At 35.4% G+C, this 15,048-nt stretch overlaps 1 protein-coding gene across 11 annotated transcripts in view; it reads right to left on the reverse strand.

The window, feature by feature from the left end:
• NCOA1 (nuclear receptor coactivator 1) overlaps positions 1-15,048 on the reverse strand; it is a 213,862-nt gene that overhangs the window by 106,954 nt on the left and 91,860 nt on the right. For 9 of the 11 annotated variants that reach the window (XM_078149820.1, XM_078149819.1, XM_020983963.2 and 6 more), the window contains one exon: positions 5,533-5,638. In XM_078149820.1, the coding sequence (XP_078005946.1) occupies positions 5,533-5,621 (89 nt within the window). In that variant the 5' untranslated portion in view covers positions 5,622-5,638. Of the gene's footprint in view, positions 1-5,532; positions 5,639-14,700; positions 14,773-15,048 lie in introns of all 11 variants that reach the window. The other 2 variants (XM_020983966.2, XM_020983964.2) reach the window with 1 other exon arrangement.

Here is a 15,048-nt window from a genome sequence, read left to right on the forward strand (position 1 = left end):
TAGACAGTGAAGTGCAGAGCCTGAAGTCAGAAAGACCTGAGTTCAAATTTGGCCTCAAAAACATACTAGCTGTGTGACCCTGGGAAAGTCACTTAACCTTTGTCTGCCTCAGTTTCCTCAACTGCAAAGGGGAATATTAACAATATCTAACTTGCAGGACTGTTCTGAGGATCACATGAAATAATATTTGCAAAGCACTTTGCAGAGTGTCTGGTAAATAATAGGTGCTATATAAATGCTTATTTCCTTTCCCTTCCTCTATAAAAATAATAAAATTAGAAATTTGATTTACACTTACTATTCATCAGAATAGTAATGCCTTTATATGTGGCATTAGTAGGTCCTCACCACAAAGAAAGAAAATATAGAAAGGCCTTGCCTTACTGCCCAACCTCCATAAAACCAGATTTAGATAGCAGAAATCAGTAACTTATTTCTAAGTTTTTTCCCAAAACCCAAATTATAGCCTCCTGCCCAGAGATTCTCAGAAACATAATAAATAAAACTTTACTGACAGTAGTGTAGTAAAGCGGAAAGAGCACTGGCTTTGGAGCTAAAGGAACTGCGTTCAAATCTTCACCCTGCCATTTACTACCCATGTGACTTTGGCCAGCCACAACTTTGCTCCACCATTATTTCCTTACTCTGAATATGAGGGGGGTGGATTAGACAATCTCCAAGATCCCTTTAAGGCAGCTAGGTGGCTTAGTGGATAGTGCACCAGTCTTATTATCAAAGTTTGAATGTGACCTCAGATAATTACTAGCTGTGTGACCCTGAGAAAATCACTCAACCTCCGGTTGCTTTAATCCACTGAAGAAGGAAATGACAAACTACTCCAGTATCTCGACAAGAAAGCCTCAAATGGGGTCACAAAGAGTCAGACACAACTGAGCAACAATCACAAAAGATTGCTTTTAGCTTTACTATTCTACAATATTGAAATAATGGAAGAACACTGCAAATAGCTATGCTGTAGCTAATAATGACCATTAACCATTCTTTTGACTCTGGAGAAGAAAGTGAGGCTGGCAACTTTGCACAACTCTTTCTCTCTCAAATCCAGTTTACTTGCATGTCATGGCATCACCTCCCTGATATCATGTTTCTCTTCTAGAACACTGGACAAACAACAACAACAGCTTAATTATACTCAATATGGAAGGACTGGTACAAAAAGTTTTTAAAATATATTTAGATTACTGATCCATTTAGAATTTATTGTGGAATATGATCTGAGATGTTATTAAGCTCCCATTTTCTAATCATTAACTTATTTTTTCTAACAATTTTTGTGAAAAACTTTTGTCAGTATTTTGTGATCCTACAAAACTGAATGATACTAGTTCTAATTTGATATGGTCTAACCTATCCTAGTGACTTTTTTTCTAATCTAGGACCAGAAAGTTTTAATAACTAATGTAGAGTATGATTTGAAGTGGAAGAGCAAGTATCTTCCTCTCTTTGTTTTCATACTTTCCCTTTATATTTTTGAGTTTCTTTGTCTACATGAACCTGGTGATTTACTCCAACCTGAAACATACAGCAAATATATATTGATCAATATGACATAAAATGCATGTATCAATTAAAGAAGTATTTTATCTTCCTATGGTTAATTAAGGCTAAGAAAATTGAATCACCCTTTCTCCCTCAATCCACTGTGCATACTGCCAGATGAATCATTTATTTATTAACACTGATTTTGCTATGTTGCTCTGCTATCCAAAAAACAGTAGTGGTTTGTTAGGGCCTGCAGCATAGAAACCAAACGTCTCAAGCCTTTGTTCCAAAGCCCAATATAAAATGGCCTTGCCCTATCTATCATCTACTCCTTAACAGGCTATTAAGGCACTGTTCCTTTGACATATCATGTTCGTTCCCTCTTCCATTCCTTATACTTTTTCTCCATATGGAGTAACCGTCCCTTTATCCTTTTGTCATCTATATAAATCTATTTGATATCCCTGGAAGTCTAGCTCACGTCCTACCTCCACAGAATAAGAGAACTAGACTTGAAATGAGGATCTAAGAGGTTAAGTGAATTGTCCAGGATCATACAACCAGTAAGTGCCTGAAGCAGTATTTGAACTCAAGAAAATTCACAAGCAAACTCAGGTTTCCAGACTACACATCCAGGGTTCTAGGCAGTATTCTTTTCTGCTGATTTAATATTCCAGTTCACAATGACATCTCCACTTGCTAGTACCAGTATTGTCTGTTCTGCCCCCTGGCTTTCACTCTAAGTTGGAAAAAAATTTTTTTATAAACACTTGAAAGCAGGAACCATATATTACACTTATATTTTTAGAAAGTGCTATTCAAATAGGTACTTAAAAACTTAGTGAACTGGACTGAAAATAAGAAATAAAGTATATTAAAGATAGCAAAATAAAATGAGGTTCACATTATGGGTGAGTTTGTTCAGCCCTTATTTTCTTGAGAGGACAGTAGAAAGAATAAGACAATGAAAGATGAGACAGCCAGCATCACCAGCAAAAATACTCCACACATTTTGCATTTACTTTCCTATGTCCACTTTGCTTGTCTGGTAAGACTGGTAGGCTGAGACCAGAGAGGACTTAAATGCTCAACAAAGGAGTTTATATTTGATCTTAGAGATAACAGGAAGCCACTGGAGTTTAAGCAGGAGAGTGATCTGGTTAATTAGTATCCACACATTAGGAAAATGAAGGATGGATTACAGTGAAAAGAGACTTGAGGCAAGGAAACCAATTAGAAAGCTATTTAGTCAAGACGTGATGTGGAATTGACCTAGATGGAAGGGGAAAAAGAGAGAAAGAGAGAGAGGGAAAGAGAAAGAGAATGAAAATGTTAGAAAGGTTGTAATTAACTGGATTATGCGGGCTGAAGAAATATGAGGAGTCTGGAATCACACCATGTTTGTGAACCTAAATAATCAGAAGCACGGTGGTGCCCTAGAGGGAAATGGGGAAGTTCATAAGAAGTGAGAAAGATAATGCATTCTTTTTTTAATATATTGATTTAGAGATATTTCCACAGGATGCAATTGGGTGCACGCATGCATTGTTCGCAAAGGTAATAATTAAACCCACAGATAGGGGCTGATAAGCTACTGAAAGTATAAAAAGAGAAGAGAGTCAAGACTGGAAACCAGATTGCAAAGGATAAGAAGTGAATGAGAAAGAAGAAAGAAGTAGAAGGAGAGTATAGTCACCTTTTTCTAGTTGGGTTGAGAAAGGGAAGAGAGAGATACAACTATAATTAAGAAAGTAGGGTAGTGAGAAGTTTTTTTTAAAGATGGAAGTGACTTATTTGTAGGAAACCGGAAAGGACATGGTAGAAAGGAGTGACTGCAGTTTAAAGAGAACAGAACTTTTAGAATTTTCAGGCTGGAGTCCTACCATCCTAAATGATGACTGCCCTCCTTGTCTGGCACACTATTTCAGGCTGATCCCAGCCATGTTTTCTTTCACTCCTACTTCCTGGTCATCTAACCAACCAATTTGCAGCCTATGGCCCCACTCACCATTCATGTATAGTCAATATAGCCCTTAATGGCCACCACTGCCTTACATGTATTATCTCCCTCAATTACAATATAGGCTCCTTTAAAGCAGATGCTACCATTGCTTTTGTATCCATGTTTGCATCACTTGGAACAAAATCCAAACTTAACACATGCTTATTCATTCATTCATTCTTTCTTTCATTCATTCATGGAGAGAATGGAAGAGAGGATGGAATGAAGGGTGCACATTACTTTCCTTTACACACTGTGTATTCTAACCAAACTGGCCTACTTGCTGTTCCTCACACAGGCCCTTTCATATCCTGTATCCATTCCTTTGCATGTCCCTAATGCCTAGAATTCACTCTCTCCTCACTATTATCTCAAAGAATACTTAACTATCTTCAAGGCTCAGCTCAAGGCACCTAAGTGGCACAGTGGGAAAAGTGCTGGCCCTGGAATCAGGAAAGCCTAACTTCAAATCCAACTTCAGACACTCACTAGTTGTGTGACCCTGGTCAAGTCTTAACCTCTCTCTGTCTGTTTCAGTTTCCTCATCTGTAAATGGAGACAATAATAGCATATACCTTCAAGGGCTGCTGGCATGATAATATTGTAGAGCACTTTGCCTATCTTAAAGTACCGTATGTTAGCTATTGTTGTAATTATTTTAATAGCTTATTCTAGGCATATTATATACAGAGAGAATACACTAATTAGCACACTACTCTTTAACAATACTCCTTGAATCTTACTTTGATATTAAAATTAAAAATATAACATGATCTTAAGCTACACTAATTGAAGCATTCTGTCTAAACCAAGAGAAGTTAATAATTTCATTATATTTAAAAGTACATCTAGAATACCATAATCAGTTCTGGTTACCACATATTAAGGAAGGTAATGACAAAGTAGATCATATCCAAAGAAGGAGGAATGATTTGGCAAACATTCCATATGGGGAATGTTTAAAGAATAGAGAAGAGGGGAAATATGGCAATAGTCTTTAAGTATTTAAAGAATTATTATAAAGAAAATTTATTCTGTGTAACTTTTGGGGCAGTACTAGGAGAGATGGAAATTACACAGGCAGACTTAGGCTCCATGTAAGGAAAAATATATGCTCAAATAACAAAGAATCAATAGAATTTATCTAAAAACAAATGGACCAATCCTTGAGACAGAGTTTTGCTTATGACCAAAAATGTTTATATGGAAGCTAGATAAACATCTGATGAAGAAGAAATATTGCAGGACAGATTCCCTGGGTGGGCAGCAAATCAAACTATGTGAGGTGTGAAATTCTTATTACTCTGAAGATTTTATGATTCCTCATTCCCCACACATCTCTCATCAGACACATCTATTCCCTTCCAAATGTCATCACCAACTCCTCCACTGATAATACAGAATATAAAATTCCACCTTCTACTTCATTAGCAAGCAAAAGCCAAGCACAGAGCAATAAAAGAGCTGACATTTAAACATCACATTCAGATTTACAAAGTGCTTTACATGCATTGTTCCTTTTGATTCTCACAACAACACTATAGAGTAAGTAGGTAATTCCTGTATTGTTTCTGTTTTATAGATGAGAAAACTGAACCTGAGAGTTAAAGTTATTTTCCAATGGCCATCCAGCTAGTAAGTCTTAGAATCAAGATCTGAACACATATCTCTTCTGACTCCAAAGTTCAATACATTTTCTGCTCTACCATGTGTGAATAGTAATGACTATGCTTAGGAAATCAACTCATCTATAGCAAATAAAACAAAATAGTAATAAAAATAATAAAACAGATACTTCAAAAAAATGCATTAAGTAGAATGTACTATGCAGAAGTGAGGCTACTCTAGATAAGAAATGCTACACATAACATGGGACTTTTTCAGTGTATTGATTAGTATTGTTGAGCTGGTTTTTTCCTCATTCATCTTCTTTATTATAAAGAATGGCTCAACGGGAGGTGGGGGGATTCATTGGGAAATGAAGGCAACATAAAAATAACATGTCAATAAAATTCAAATGTTTTTACCTTGATGCCAGTGTGTCACATGGTGATCCTTTTCTCTTGTGGGAATCCGGGTTGGAAGGGTCTGTCGAACTGTCTCCGAGGCCACTCATGTTGAGCTATTTCACACCTAACAACAATAACAAAAAGAAAATAATAAAGATTCTGTATAAAGATAGAAAATGCTAACTAAATAACGCAAAATTGCTAGATAAAAGCAATTGAAGTCTATAAAAAACATTCACTACTCACTAAATAGACTATAGCTGCATTAGTGTGCTACAAAGCACATCAGAATTGGGAGTCCTAGGTTCAAATCCAGGCTCTGCCACACTGGATAACTGGACAAGCCAAATAACTTATGTCTTGCTTTCTCCAGCTACCAAATAGGGAAATTAATATCTGTATTTAAAATTAAACCACAATAGTACAGCATTAGCAACAAAATACTTTTTAAAAATAAATGCACATTATGAAATAATCATCACAATGCCTGAACATAAAGAAAAAAACCCCAAACATTACACAACGAAACCTGAAAAAGAACTTATTCCAATGCCTTATTGAGGCAGTATTGACCTTGAATTCTCCAAGGAGAACACAAGATTTGCCAGGTTAGATCCAGGTTATATTGTCCTAAAAAGGCTTCAAGTATAGTTCTGACCAAAAACTGTTTGCTTTCTGAGGACCAACATAATTAAACATGAAGAAGTTCACCACTGATAGACTGGCCATCTGATGATGGCTTATTTCATCATAACAACCTATGAAACAAAAACACATGGCCCTTGGTACAGTATACCCACCCCCTACATACATATCTGCTTTCACAATGACAGTGGCCATAGTAACAAGAAAAGGAGGCAGATACTGCTTAGAACAACACAGTTATCAGACTTTCTATAAACATTAACAGAACTGGTGGTATTCTAAATTTGAGACTGTTGTCCAGTGACTCAAGATGGACAAACTCTTGGAGGAACTGAATCATGTCAATGTTGCTACAAGTTAAAACAAATAAAATATGGAAAAAATGTATCAAAGGTTCTCTTTGGAGAGGCAAAGAGAAATTTATGTAGTTGGTTTTATCATATATTCAAGGTCAATAAAAATATTAATGTCTTGGGACACTTAGTAATCTTGTACTATAGTGCTCAAGATAAGCACTATAAGATAAGAAAGAGGATGGCCTTGAAAATAAGTCAAATTTATAAAACAACATCTGTTATAGGGATTGACCATATAGAGAAATACAAAGAACTTGATATGACTATCCTCAAAATTAAATCAACATTCTTCCATGTAAAGGGGGTTATACAGGATGACAGTAAAAATAATAGAAAATTCAAGAATAAAAAACAAGAGAGGCAAAGAGAAGAGAGTCGAGAGATATCATATAATAAGTATCAAATAACATCATAAAAATAAAATTGATTATATTTTAACAAAAAGAAAATAACAGAAAGAAAATACAGTCATTTCCAAACAATTTTTCTGTGCATAGTGAGGACTGACTTCACATATAAAAGGCCAAACAAAATCAATATCAACTTAGAAGAAAGAATAAAAATAAGATATAGCATGCAATTAAATGCAGCTGAAGGGGTAAGGTGCATTGAAGGAGAAACAGGGAAGTCAAAACACGGCCACCTTGACCACCAATTCCCCTCAGACTCTAATGGAGATAGTCTAAGACTCTGAACTGAAGAGCCTTAGGAATAGCCGTATCCCCCAAAGCAAAAGGCCTGCTTTCAGCTCAGTCCTTTCAGCTAACACTAAAGGCAAAATCACTATGGAAAGGGGGCCCACCTTCCTCTTCATCAATAGTAATAACTGCTGATCAACTGCCACCAACAGGCAAATAGGCACAAGAGCCCAGGAAGCGACAGAAGCCCCCAGATCAGTGATCCTGCTTCTAATCTAGCTCTCGTAACCATCATCCAGGGAAGCAACTCCTGTGGAATAGGTACCAGATATCACCACCAACTGTCAACCAACCCAATAAAACACAAGGAAGGCAAGCCAGACTAGCTGAAGCAGCAAGGCACACACTGAAGGAGAGATGAGAGACAGTATGTGGCCAAGCAAGTCAAACCAGCAACATCACTTTGGCCACTATATCCCCTCAAACTATAATGAAGACAGCCCAGAACCCTGAACCCAAGATCCTTGGGATTAGCAACGCCTCTATCATAGTACCTTTAGACATCATCTCAGGAAGCAACCCCTCTGGAGATGCCACCTGGCAACTACTTCTGCCACATATTTTGAAGACCCAGAAAAGAAAGTTCTTGTCACCAAAGTCTATAGCACGCTCAAATAGTTCAACAAAAGAAACTGATTTGATTTGATAAATGGTATTAAAGAAGAGAAATTACCAGTTGCTTTGCTAATGCTGCCTAAAGACAATGAGACCTTTCTATTTGACTTGAAGCTGAAACCTTCCATATATGTTGTCTATCCCATTAGAATGTGAACTGCTTGAGAGCAGGGACTGTCTTTTTTCTTTCTATAACCCTAGTGGTTTGCATATATTAAATAATAATAAATAATAAATGCTTTATTCATTCATTTAAGTGAAGCAATTCCAACTTCGCCTATTAGCTATTGAGGCTGAAAAACAGGAAATGGATAAAAAAATAAACATCATCATAGACTATTACTTCCCAAGTACTTAACTACTATAAATTAATTACTAAAACCAGGAAATCATATGAACTTAGAAACAATCTCAATTGCAAACAGTACACTTCCTTGCTAAGAGAAGTGCTATGGCTGGCAAAGGCAACAGCAGTTTAGAGTAGAAGTTCATTATAAATATCTTACATTTAACTGAAAAAGAGAGGAAATTACAAAAAAAAAGACTATTTGGACTGTAAGAAGTTTAAAGCTTTTGTATATTTGAAACTATGCCTCAAAAGTTACTAAACTATGCATACTCTGAAACAAAAGTGACAGAACCAGGAAAAGCAACTTAAACAATAAGAATGTTCTAAAACAAAAAAGATTCTGAAAGACTTAAGAATTCTGTTCAGTGCAATAACCAACACAGTTCCAGGAGACCAATTATAAAAGATGGTATCCACCTCCAGAAAGAGAGATGATGAACTCAATTTGCATAATGAGACGTATTTTTCAACCAGGCAAATGAAAATGTTTTGCTTTTTTGTTTGTTACAAAAATTTAATTGTTCATACTTCTCAACGAAGAAAGAAGAAGGGCATATAGGAGGGAGAGAAAATAAACAATTGTTACACTTTTAAAGAAAAGCTCTTACACAAAATCAATGCAGCTAGGAAAAGAAAAGATATGGTCACATGCAAAGAAAAAAATTAGCTCATGAAATCTAATTTCTAAGATATAAATAACTGCCCCACACACACATATGTATAACTTACAGCTACTCTTCAATAGATAATTGTTTCACAAATTTGACCATTTTCCCAGAAAGAACTCAAAGCTAGGTAAGAGATGCCTCCAAATCATTAAGAGTAAAGTCAGCTAAAAGAACTGAGTTCTCTCTCACATCCAGAAAATTATAAAACAATATAAAAGACGGCAAAAGTCAATGGTAAAAGGGTGGTGGGAAAATAAGATTGTGAATGTACTGCTAATGAAGCTGTGAATTGGTCCAACTGGACTTATTCAATAAACAGAATTACTGCATAAGTCCAATACAGATTTATGCAATCAAAGTCACTAAACTATTCACATACTCTAACCCAGTGATTCCACTACCATACATATATCTCAAGGAGGTGAAAGTCCTACAAACAACAAAATATTATTATAATACCCTGTCGTAGTAGCAAAAATCATGAACAAAAGTGGGTGCCCATTGACTGGAGAATTGCAAAAAAAAATTTATATATACATATATAAAAACAGCAATAATAATAATAAAAATTAATTATATACATACATACATATGATAGTACACACACTCATACACACAAACTAGAATATTACTACTGTGTAGTCAGAATCAATAAAAAGGTAGTAGGAAAAACATTGAAATACTTGTTTAAACTCATGCAGAGCAATGCAAGAATTAAGAGAAAAACACACAAAACTGAATTGAAACACACAAAATTGAAACGAACATTTAAAATGAGGAGATCTCTGATTAACAGTAACTATCAATCTTAGTTGACAATAAGATAGTATTATGTGTACAATGCCAAGCCTGGACTCATCTTCCTGAGTTCAAATGTGGCCTCAGACATTTACTAGCTATGTGAACCTGGGCAAGTAACTGAACCCTGTTTGCCTCAGTTTCCTCATCTGTAAAATGAGCTAGAGAAGGAAATGGCAAACCATTCTAGTATCTTTGCCAAGAAAACTCCAAACGTGAATAAGAAGAGTCAGACATTAATGAAACAACTTAACAACAACAACCAATCTTGGTCACGGAAAACTAATAATGAAATACAACTCCTTCCTTTTCAGGAGGTAGGTGAGGAGGACTATGGTAGATATTCTCAGACAACGTCATTGTATATATTAATTTTGCTTCAATATTGTTTGTTACAAAAGAAAGTTTGGGGGTGGGGGAACAGGGTAGTTAAATAAGGGAGGAGGGCTTAAAATGATTAGTTTTAAAGATAAAGGAAACAATAAAGCAAACCCTACTCTCTCATCCTGTTCCCCAAATTATAAAAAAAAATCACTTGTGAAAGAGGATGGTGAAAGATTATATATAATATTGATTCCTAAAACACTAAGAAATAGTAGAGAGAAGAATGATGTTTATATAAAAAGTCTGGAAAGTGATCTGATTAAGCAAAGTTACCCCAGGAGTATTTAAGATTTAAACTGAAGGATGAAACCAGCTAAAAATAAAAAAGATCTATAAATATTGATATTAACACACTCTTTCCACTATCAATTACCTCAACTGGACTCTAGTAGCACAAACCCAAATCTACTATATAAGGAGAAGAACTGACGCAAAATAAAGATGGGAAGAAAATTTGGAGTGTGTTCCAAAGGTATTATACAGTGTCAAGAGAATAAGAGGAAAAGAAACACAGTAGGCCCTGGACCAAAGTCATACACAGGGGCACAGACAGGTTGATATCCACATTATAACAGGAAGTATCCATATCCATGAGCTGCAGATTCAAAAGATTAAAGTAGCTTCATGGATGAATAATTGAGATGATGATTATTCTCTGACAGTGTTGAGACATGTTGTTGAAAATAACAGCGCTGAAATACTAAAGTGTTAGCTCGACTTTCAACCTGGGCTTTCAACTTTGCATTCTCTACTTTCTGCCTCTATATTTTTCTATGAAACAAAAATTCAGTTTGTCAGAAACTGTCATTTCCTATTAAGTCTACCAGAATATATGACACAAGGCACTATGTTTAGCACACAAAGCCTAGCTACCCCTATTCAAATATATGCTTTCTACTATGTTAAACAAATATCCCCTCATTCCTATACATTTTTAGTATTCTCAATGCTATTGTTTTTATACAAAATGCATTAACTGATGTAACTACATTGCAAATATGACTTACTATGCAAAGTGCTTTCTTTACTAGTGTTGAACTATCCTTGCCTTCCTGGAGTAAATCCCAATTGTCACAATTAATAATTCTTTGATATAGTATTGCATTCTAGTTGCCAGTATTTTATTTAATATTTTTGCACTGATATTCATTAGTAATATTGATATATAATTTTCTTTCTCTCCCATATCCCTTTCCTTAGTCTGGAATTCAAAAACATTTGTGTCACAGAAAGAACTCAGCAAAATGGCATATTTTTCTATTTTTCTATAGTGCCTACTATGTGCCAGGCACTATGCTAAGAGCTTTTCACAAATATTATCTTAATCCTCACAACACTATGAGATAGATGCTATTACTATTCACATCTCACAGTTGAAGAAAGTTGGGCAAACAGAGGTTAAGTGACTTGCCAAGGATCACACAGCTAGTAAGTAAAGAAGGCTGAATTTGAGGTTTGCTTCAGCTTATTCATCTATAAAACAAACTGGAGAAGGAAATGGCATACCACTGCAGCAACTTTGCCAAGAAAACCCCAAATGTGATCACAAAGAGTTGGACATGACTAAAACAAATGAACAACAAAAATAAGAAGCATTCAATAAATACTTCTTATCTACCCCTTTTACTCATGAATCCACTGGGTTCTGGGGCTTTTTATGTGGCAGATTAATAATATTACATGCTTTTTCCTCTTATAAAATTTTTCTTTTCAGTTCTTTTCTTTTAGACCAAGTATTCTTGAGTTTTTAATGTGTCATGGATCTATGTCTGTCAGGTGAAGCCTATGGATCCCTTCTCAAAATGTATTTAAATGCATAAGATATGCAAAATTACAAAGGAAACCAACTATACTGAAATGTAGCTATCAAAGTATTTTAAAAACAAGTTCATGAATCACCATGAAATCTAGGTTATTTACTTCTTATTTTGCCAATGTGAGATTTTGAGGGCAATGTAGGTGGCACAGTGGATAGTCCCCCGGTTCTGGAGTCAGGAAGACGTGAGTTCAAAAGCTGCTTCAGATACACACTACCTGTGTGACCCTGGGCAAGTCACTAAACCCTATTTGTCTCAGAAGGAAATGGTAAGCCACTCCAGTATCTTTGCCAAGAAAACCCCACGTGTCATCACGAAGAAGTCAGACATGGCTGAAACAAGTGAAAAAAGTCATCTCATATCTATTGGCATAGAATAAGCTGTGATATTTTCTAATAATTTATTTTTCTCAGTATTCACTGTGATTTCTCCCTGCTCATCTGTTTTTGTTTTTTTAAACCTTGTTTTCCTCTCTTTTCATTTTGGTTAATTTAACTAATGTTCAAATGATTTTATTTTCTTTAAAGATCTGTTTTATTAATTCAATTTTTTTTGATCTAAAATTTCATTAATTTCTCCTTTGATGTTATCAGTTTTTTATACTTTATTTTGGATGCCTAGAGATTTAAAAGTCACACATTTTGGCATATATTCCTACTGACTTTTAAAATTATTTTTAAAGCTTAATTTTTGACCAAGTTATTCTTAACCAATTCATATCTTAGTTTGCAGTTCAATTTTATCCTTTGATTAATTTCCTTTATTGATCATTTTAAACTGATTTGCCTACAAAAACAACATTTAAATGACAATTTTTGCATTTATTTGTATATTTTAATGTCTCAGGAATCGGTAATAAAAAGTCCCTATTCACACCCAAATATGTATAGCAGCATTCTCTGTAGTAGCAAAGAACTAGAAGCAAAGTAGACATCCACCAAACAGGGAGTGGTAAACAAACTATAGTATTTAAATGTTATGGAATATTACTGAGATGTTAACAATGACTATGACAAATACAAGAAGCAAAAGAAGACATATAAACTGACAGAAAACTGAAATAAAGTGAACCAGCCAAACAACATGCACAGTGACTACAAAGATGTAAATGAAAAGAACTGCCACAAAACTCAATGCTATGAAACCATAATAGTCAAGATTGGCCCCAAAACAGAGTATTTCCATACTCCACACTTTGCAGAGGTGGGAGACTATCAGTGTAGAGCACTGTATATAATGTCAAATTTGCTGAATTAATTTTTTTCTCTTTTTAAATCTTTGTTTTAAGGGATGGCTCTCTGGAAGAAGAGAAGCAGGGTGGGATAGATTGGGAAAGAAGTGATGTAAAAAAAATCAATTAAAAATTTATTTAAAAGAATTAATTCAGGGGCAGGTAGGTAGCGCAGTGGATAGAGCACCAGCCCTGGAGTCAGGAGGACCTAAGTTCAAATCCAGCCTCAGACAGATAACACTCACTAGCTGTGTGACTCTGGGCAAGTCACTTAACCTCAACTGCCTCAAAAAAAAATTAATTCTTATATGATTAGGTAATACACATCAAATGCTGATATCTAGACAAAAATAATACAAAATGCTTAAAACCTTTGTTGCTTTTATTCTTAAATGTTTTTCATTTCAAATCTGCATGCTACCAATGTTTTCTGGATTCAGATGATTCATAAAACTTTGTTTAATCTTTCATTTTAAATTTTATCTTTCTATCTTAGGTATGTTTTCTGTGGACAACACATTTTGAAGGTCTCATTTATAAGGTGGCATTAAAGCTGAGCTTTGAGGGAAAACTAGGGATTCTAAAAGGTGGAGGTGAGGTAGAGAATTCATTATGGGAACAGGAGATAGACTATGCAAAGGCAGAGAAATGGCAAAAAGAATGCCATATTTTTAGGAGTAGCAAGAGAGTAAGTTTGGCTAGACCATAGAGTGCATTTGCCAGATAAATGTGTATTTAATCCCAGAGACTAATCCCAATGACCTTCAGTCATTTTTCAATTGTGTCTGAATTTTCATGACCCTTTTTGGGTTTTCCTTGCGGAGATGCTGGAGAGGTTTACCATTTCTTTCTCTAGCTCATTTTAGAGATGAGGAAACTGAGGTAAACTGGGATAAGTGACTTGCCCAGAGTAACACAGCTAGTTATCTTATGCCAGGTTTGAATTCAAGGGACCTACTGGAGTCCTATACAGTCCTATAACTGAAGTTATAGGGGAGGAAGATGGTCAGACCTGTCCTTTGGAAATATCCTTTGGCAGCTATGTGGAGAACAAATTGGAGAGGGTAGAAATGTGAGGTAGGGAGACAAATAAGAACACCACTACAGTAATCCAAGTGAGAAGATGAGTACTTAAAATACCATGGTGGGTATGTAAGTAGAGAACAGGACCAACAAGTGATATTATGGAGGCAGAATGACAAGACTGAGCAACTATTGGATTTGTGAAATGAGGAAGAGGTAGGAATTGGTGATGGCACTGTTCCATGGACAAACAATTGTATAATTGGTTCAACAAACTCTAGTGGTTCCTACTTTCTCTAATATCCAATATAAACTCCTCTATTGGTATTTCAAGCTTTTCCCAAGCTGATTCCTTCCTATCTTTCCAACTCTACTACACAAAATACTCCCTTCCACGTATTTTACGTAGTCTAGCCAAACTGATCTTCTTGCTGTTTCTGACACAAGACACTACATCTCCTATTTCTGCTGTACCTTTCACTGGCTGTACCTCATGCCTGAAATGTCCTCCCTTCTGACCTTTTCTTCTAGGAATCTACAATTTCCTTCAAGACTCAGCTTAAGCACACCAGGCTTGGAAGACCAGTTCTGTATATACTTACATAGAATCTGATGAATTCTTTCAATCTGTCCCCTGGTGCCACTTTGTATGGAAAATTTTCTTGAGCAATATCCTAAAAAAAGATAATAACAACTTTCTTTTGCCTTTGATTTTTTAGGCAATTAAATTACTCTAAAATTCTCTAAGAGCTGTCTTCAACTAATTATTGCTTGTAAACATTTAAAACTACTTCCCGTTCTCATAAATTACAAGAGGCAAGTGTTAGCATACCCACTTAACAGATGGAAAAACAAAGGTACCAGGATTTTTTTTAACAGCATTCAGCAGCCATGAATAAAATTCATGAAGATTACTACATTCCTGATTACTTGCTGTCTGCACTATTAAA

Source organism: Phascolarctos cinereus, unplaced genomic scaffold (genome assembly GCF_003287225.1).
Source record: "Phascolarctos cinereus isolate Bilbo 61053 unplaced genomic scaffold, phaCin_HiC Scaffold_2;HRSCAF=192, whole genome shotgun sequence".
NCBI classification, from domain to species: domain Eukaryota; kingdom Metazoa; phylum Chordata; class Mammalia; order Diprotodontia; family Phascolarctidae; genus Phascolarctos; species Phascolarctos cinereus.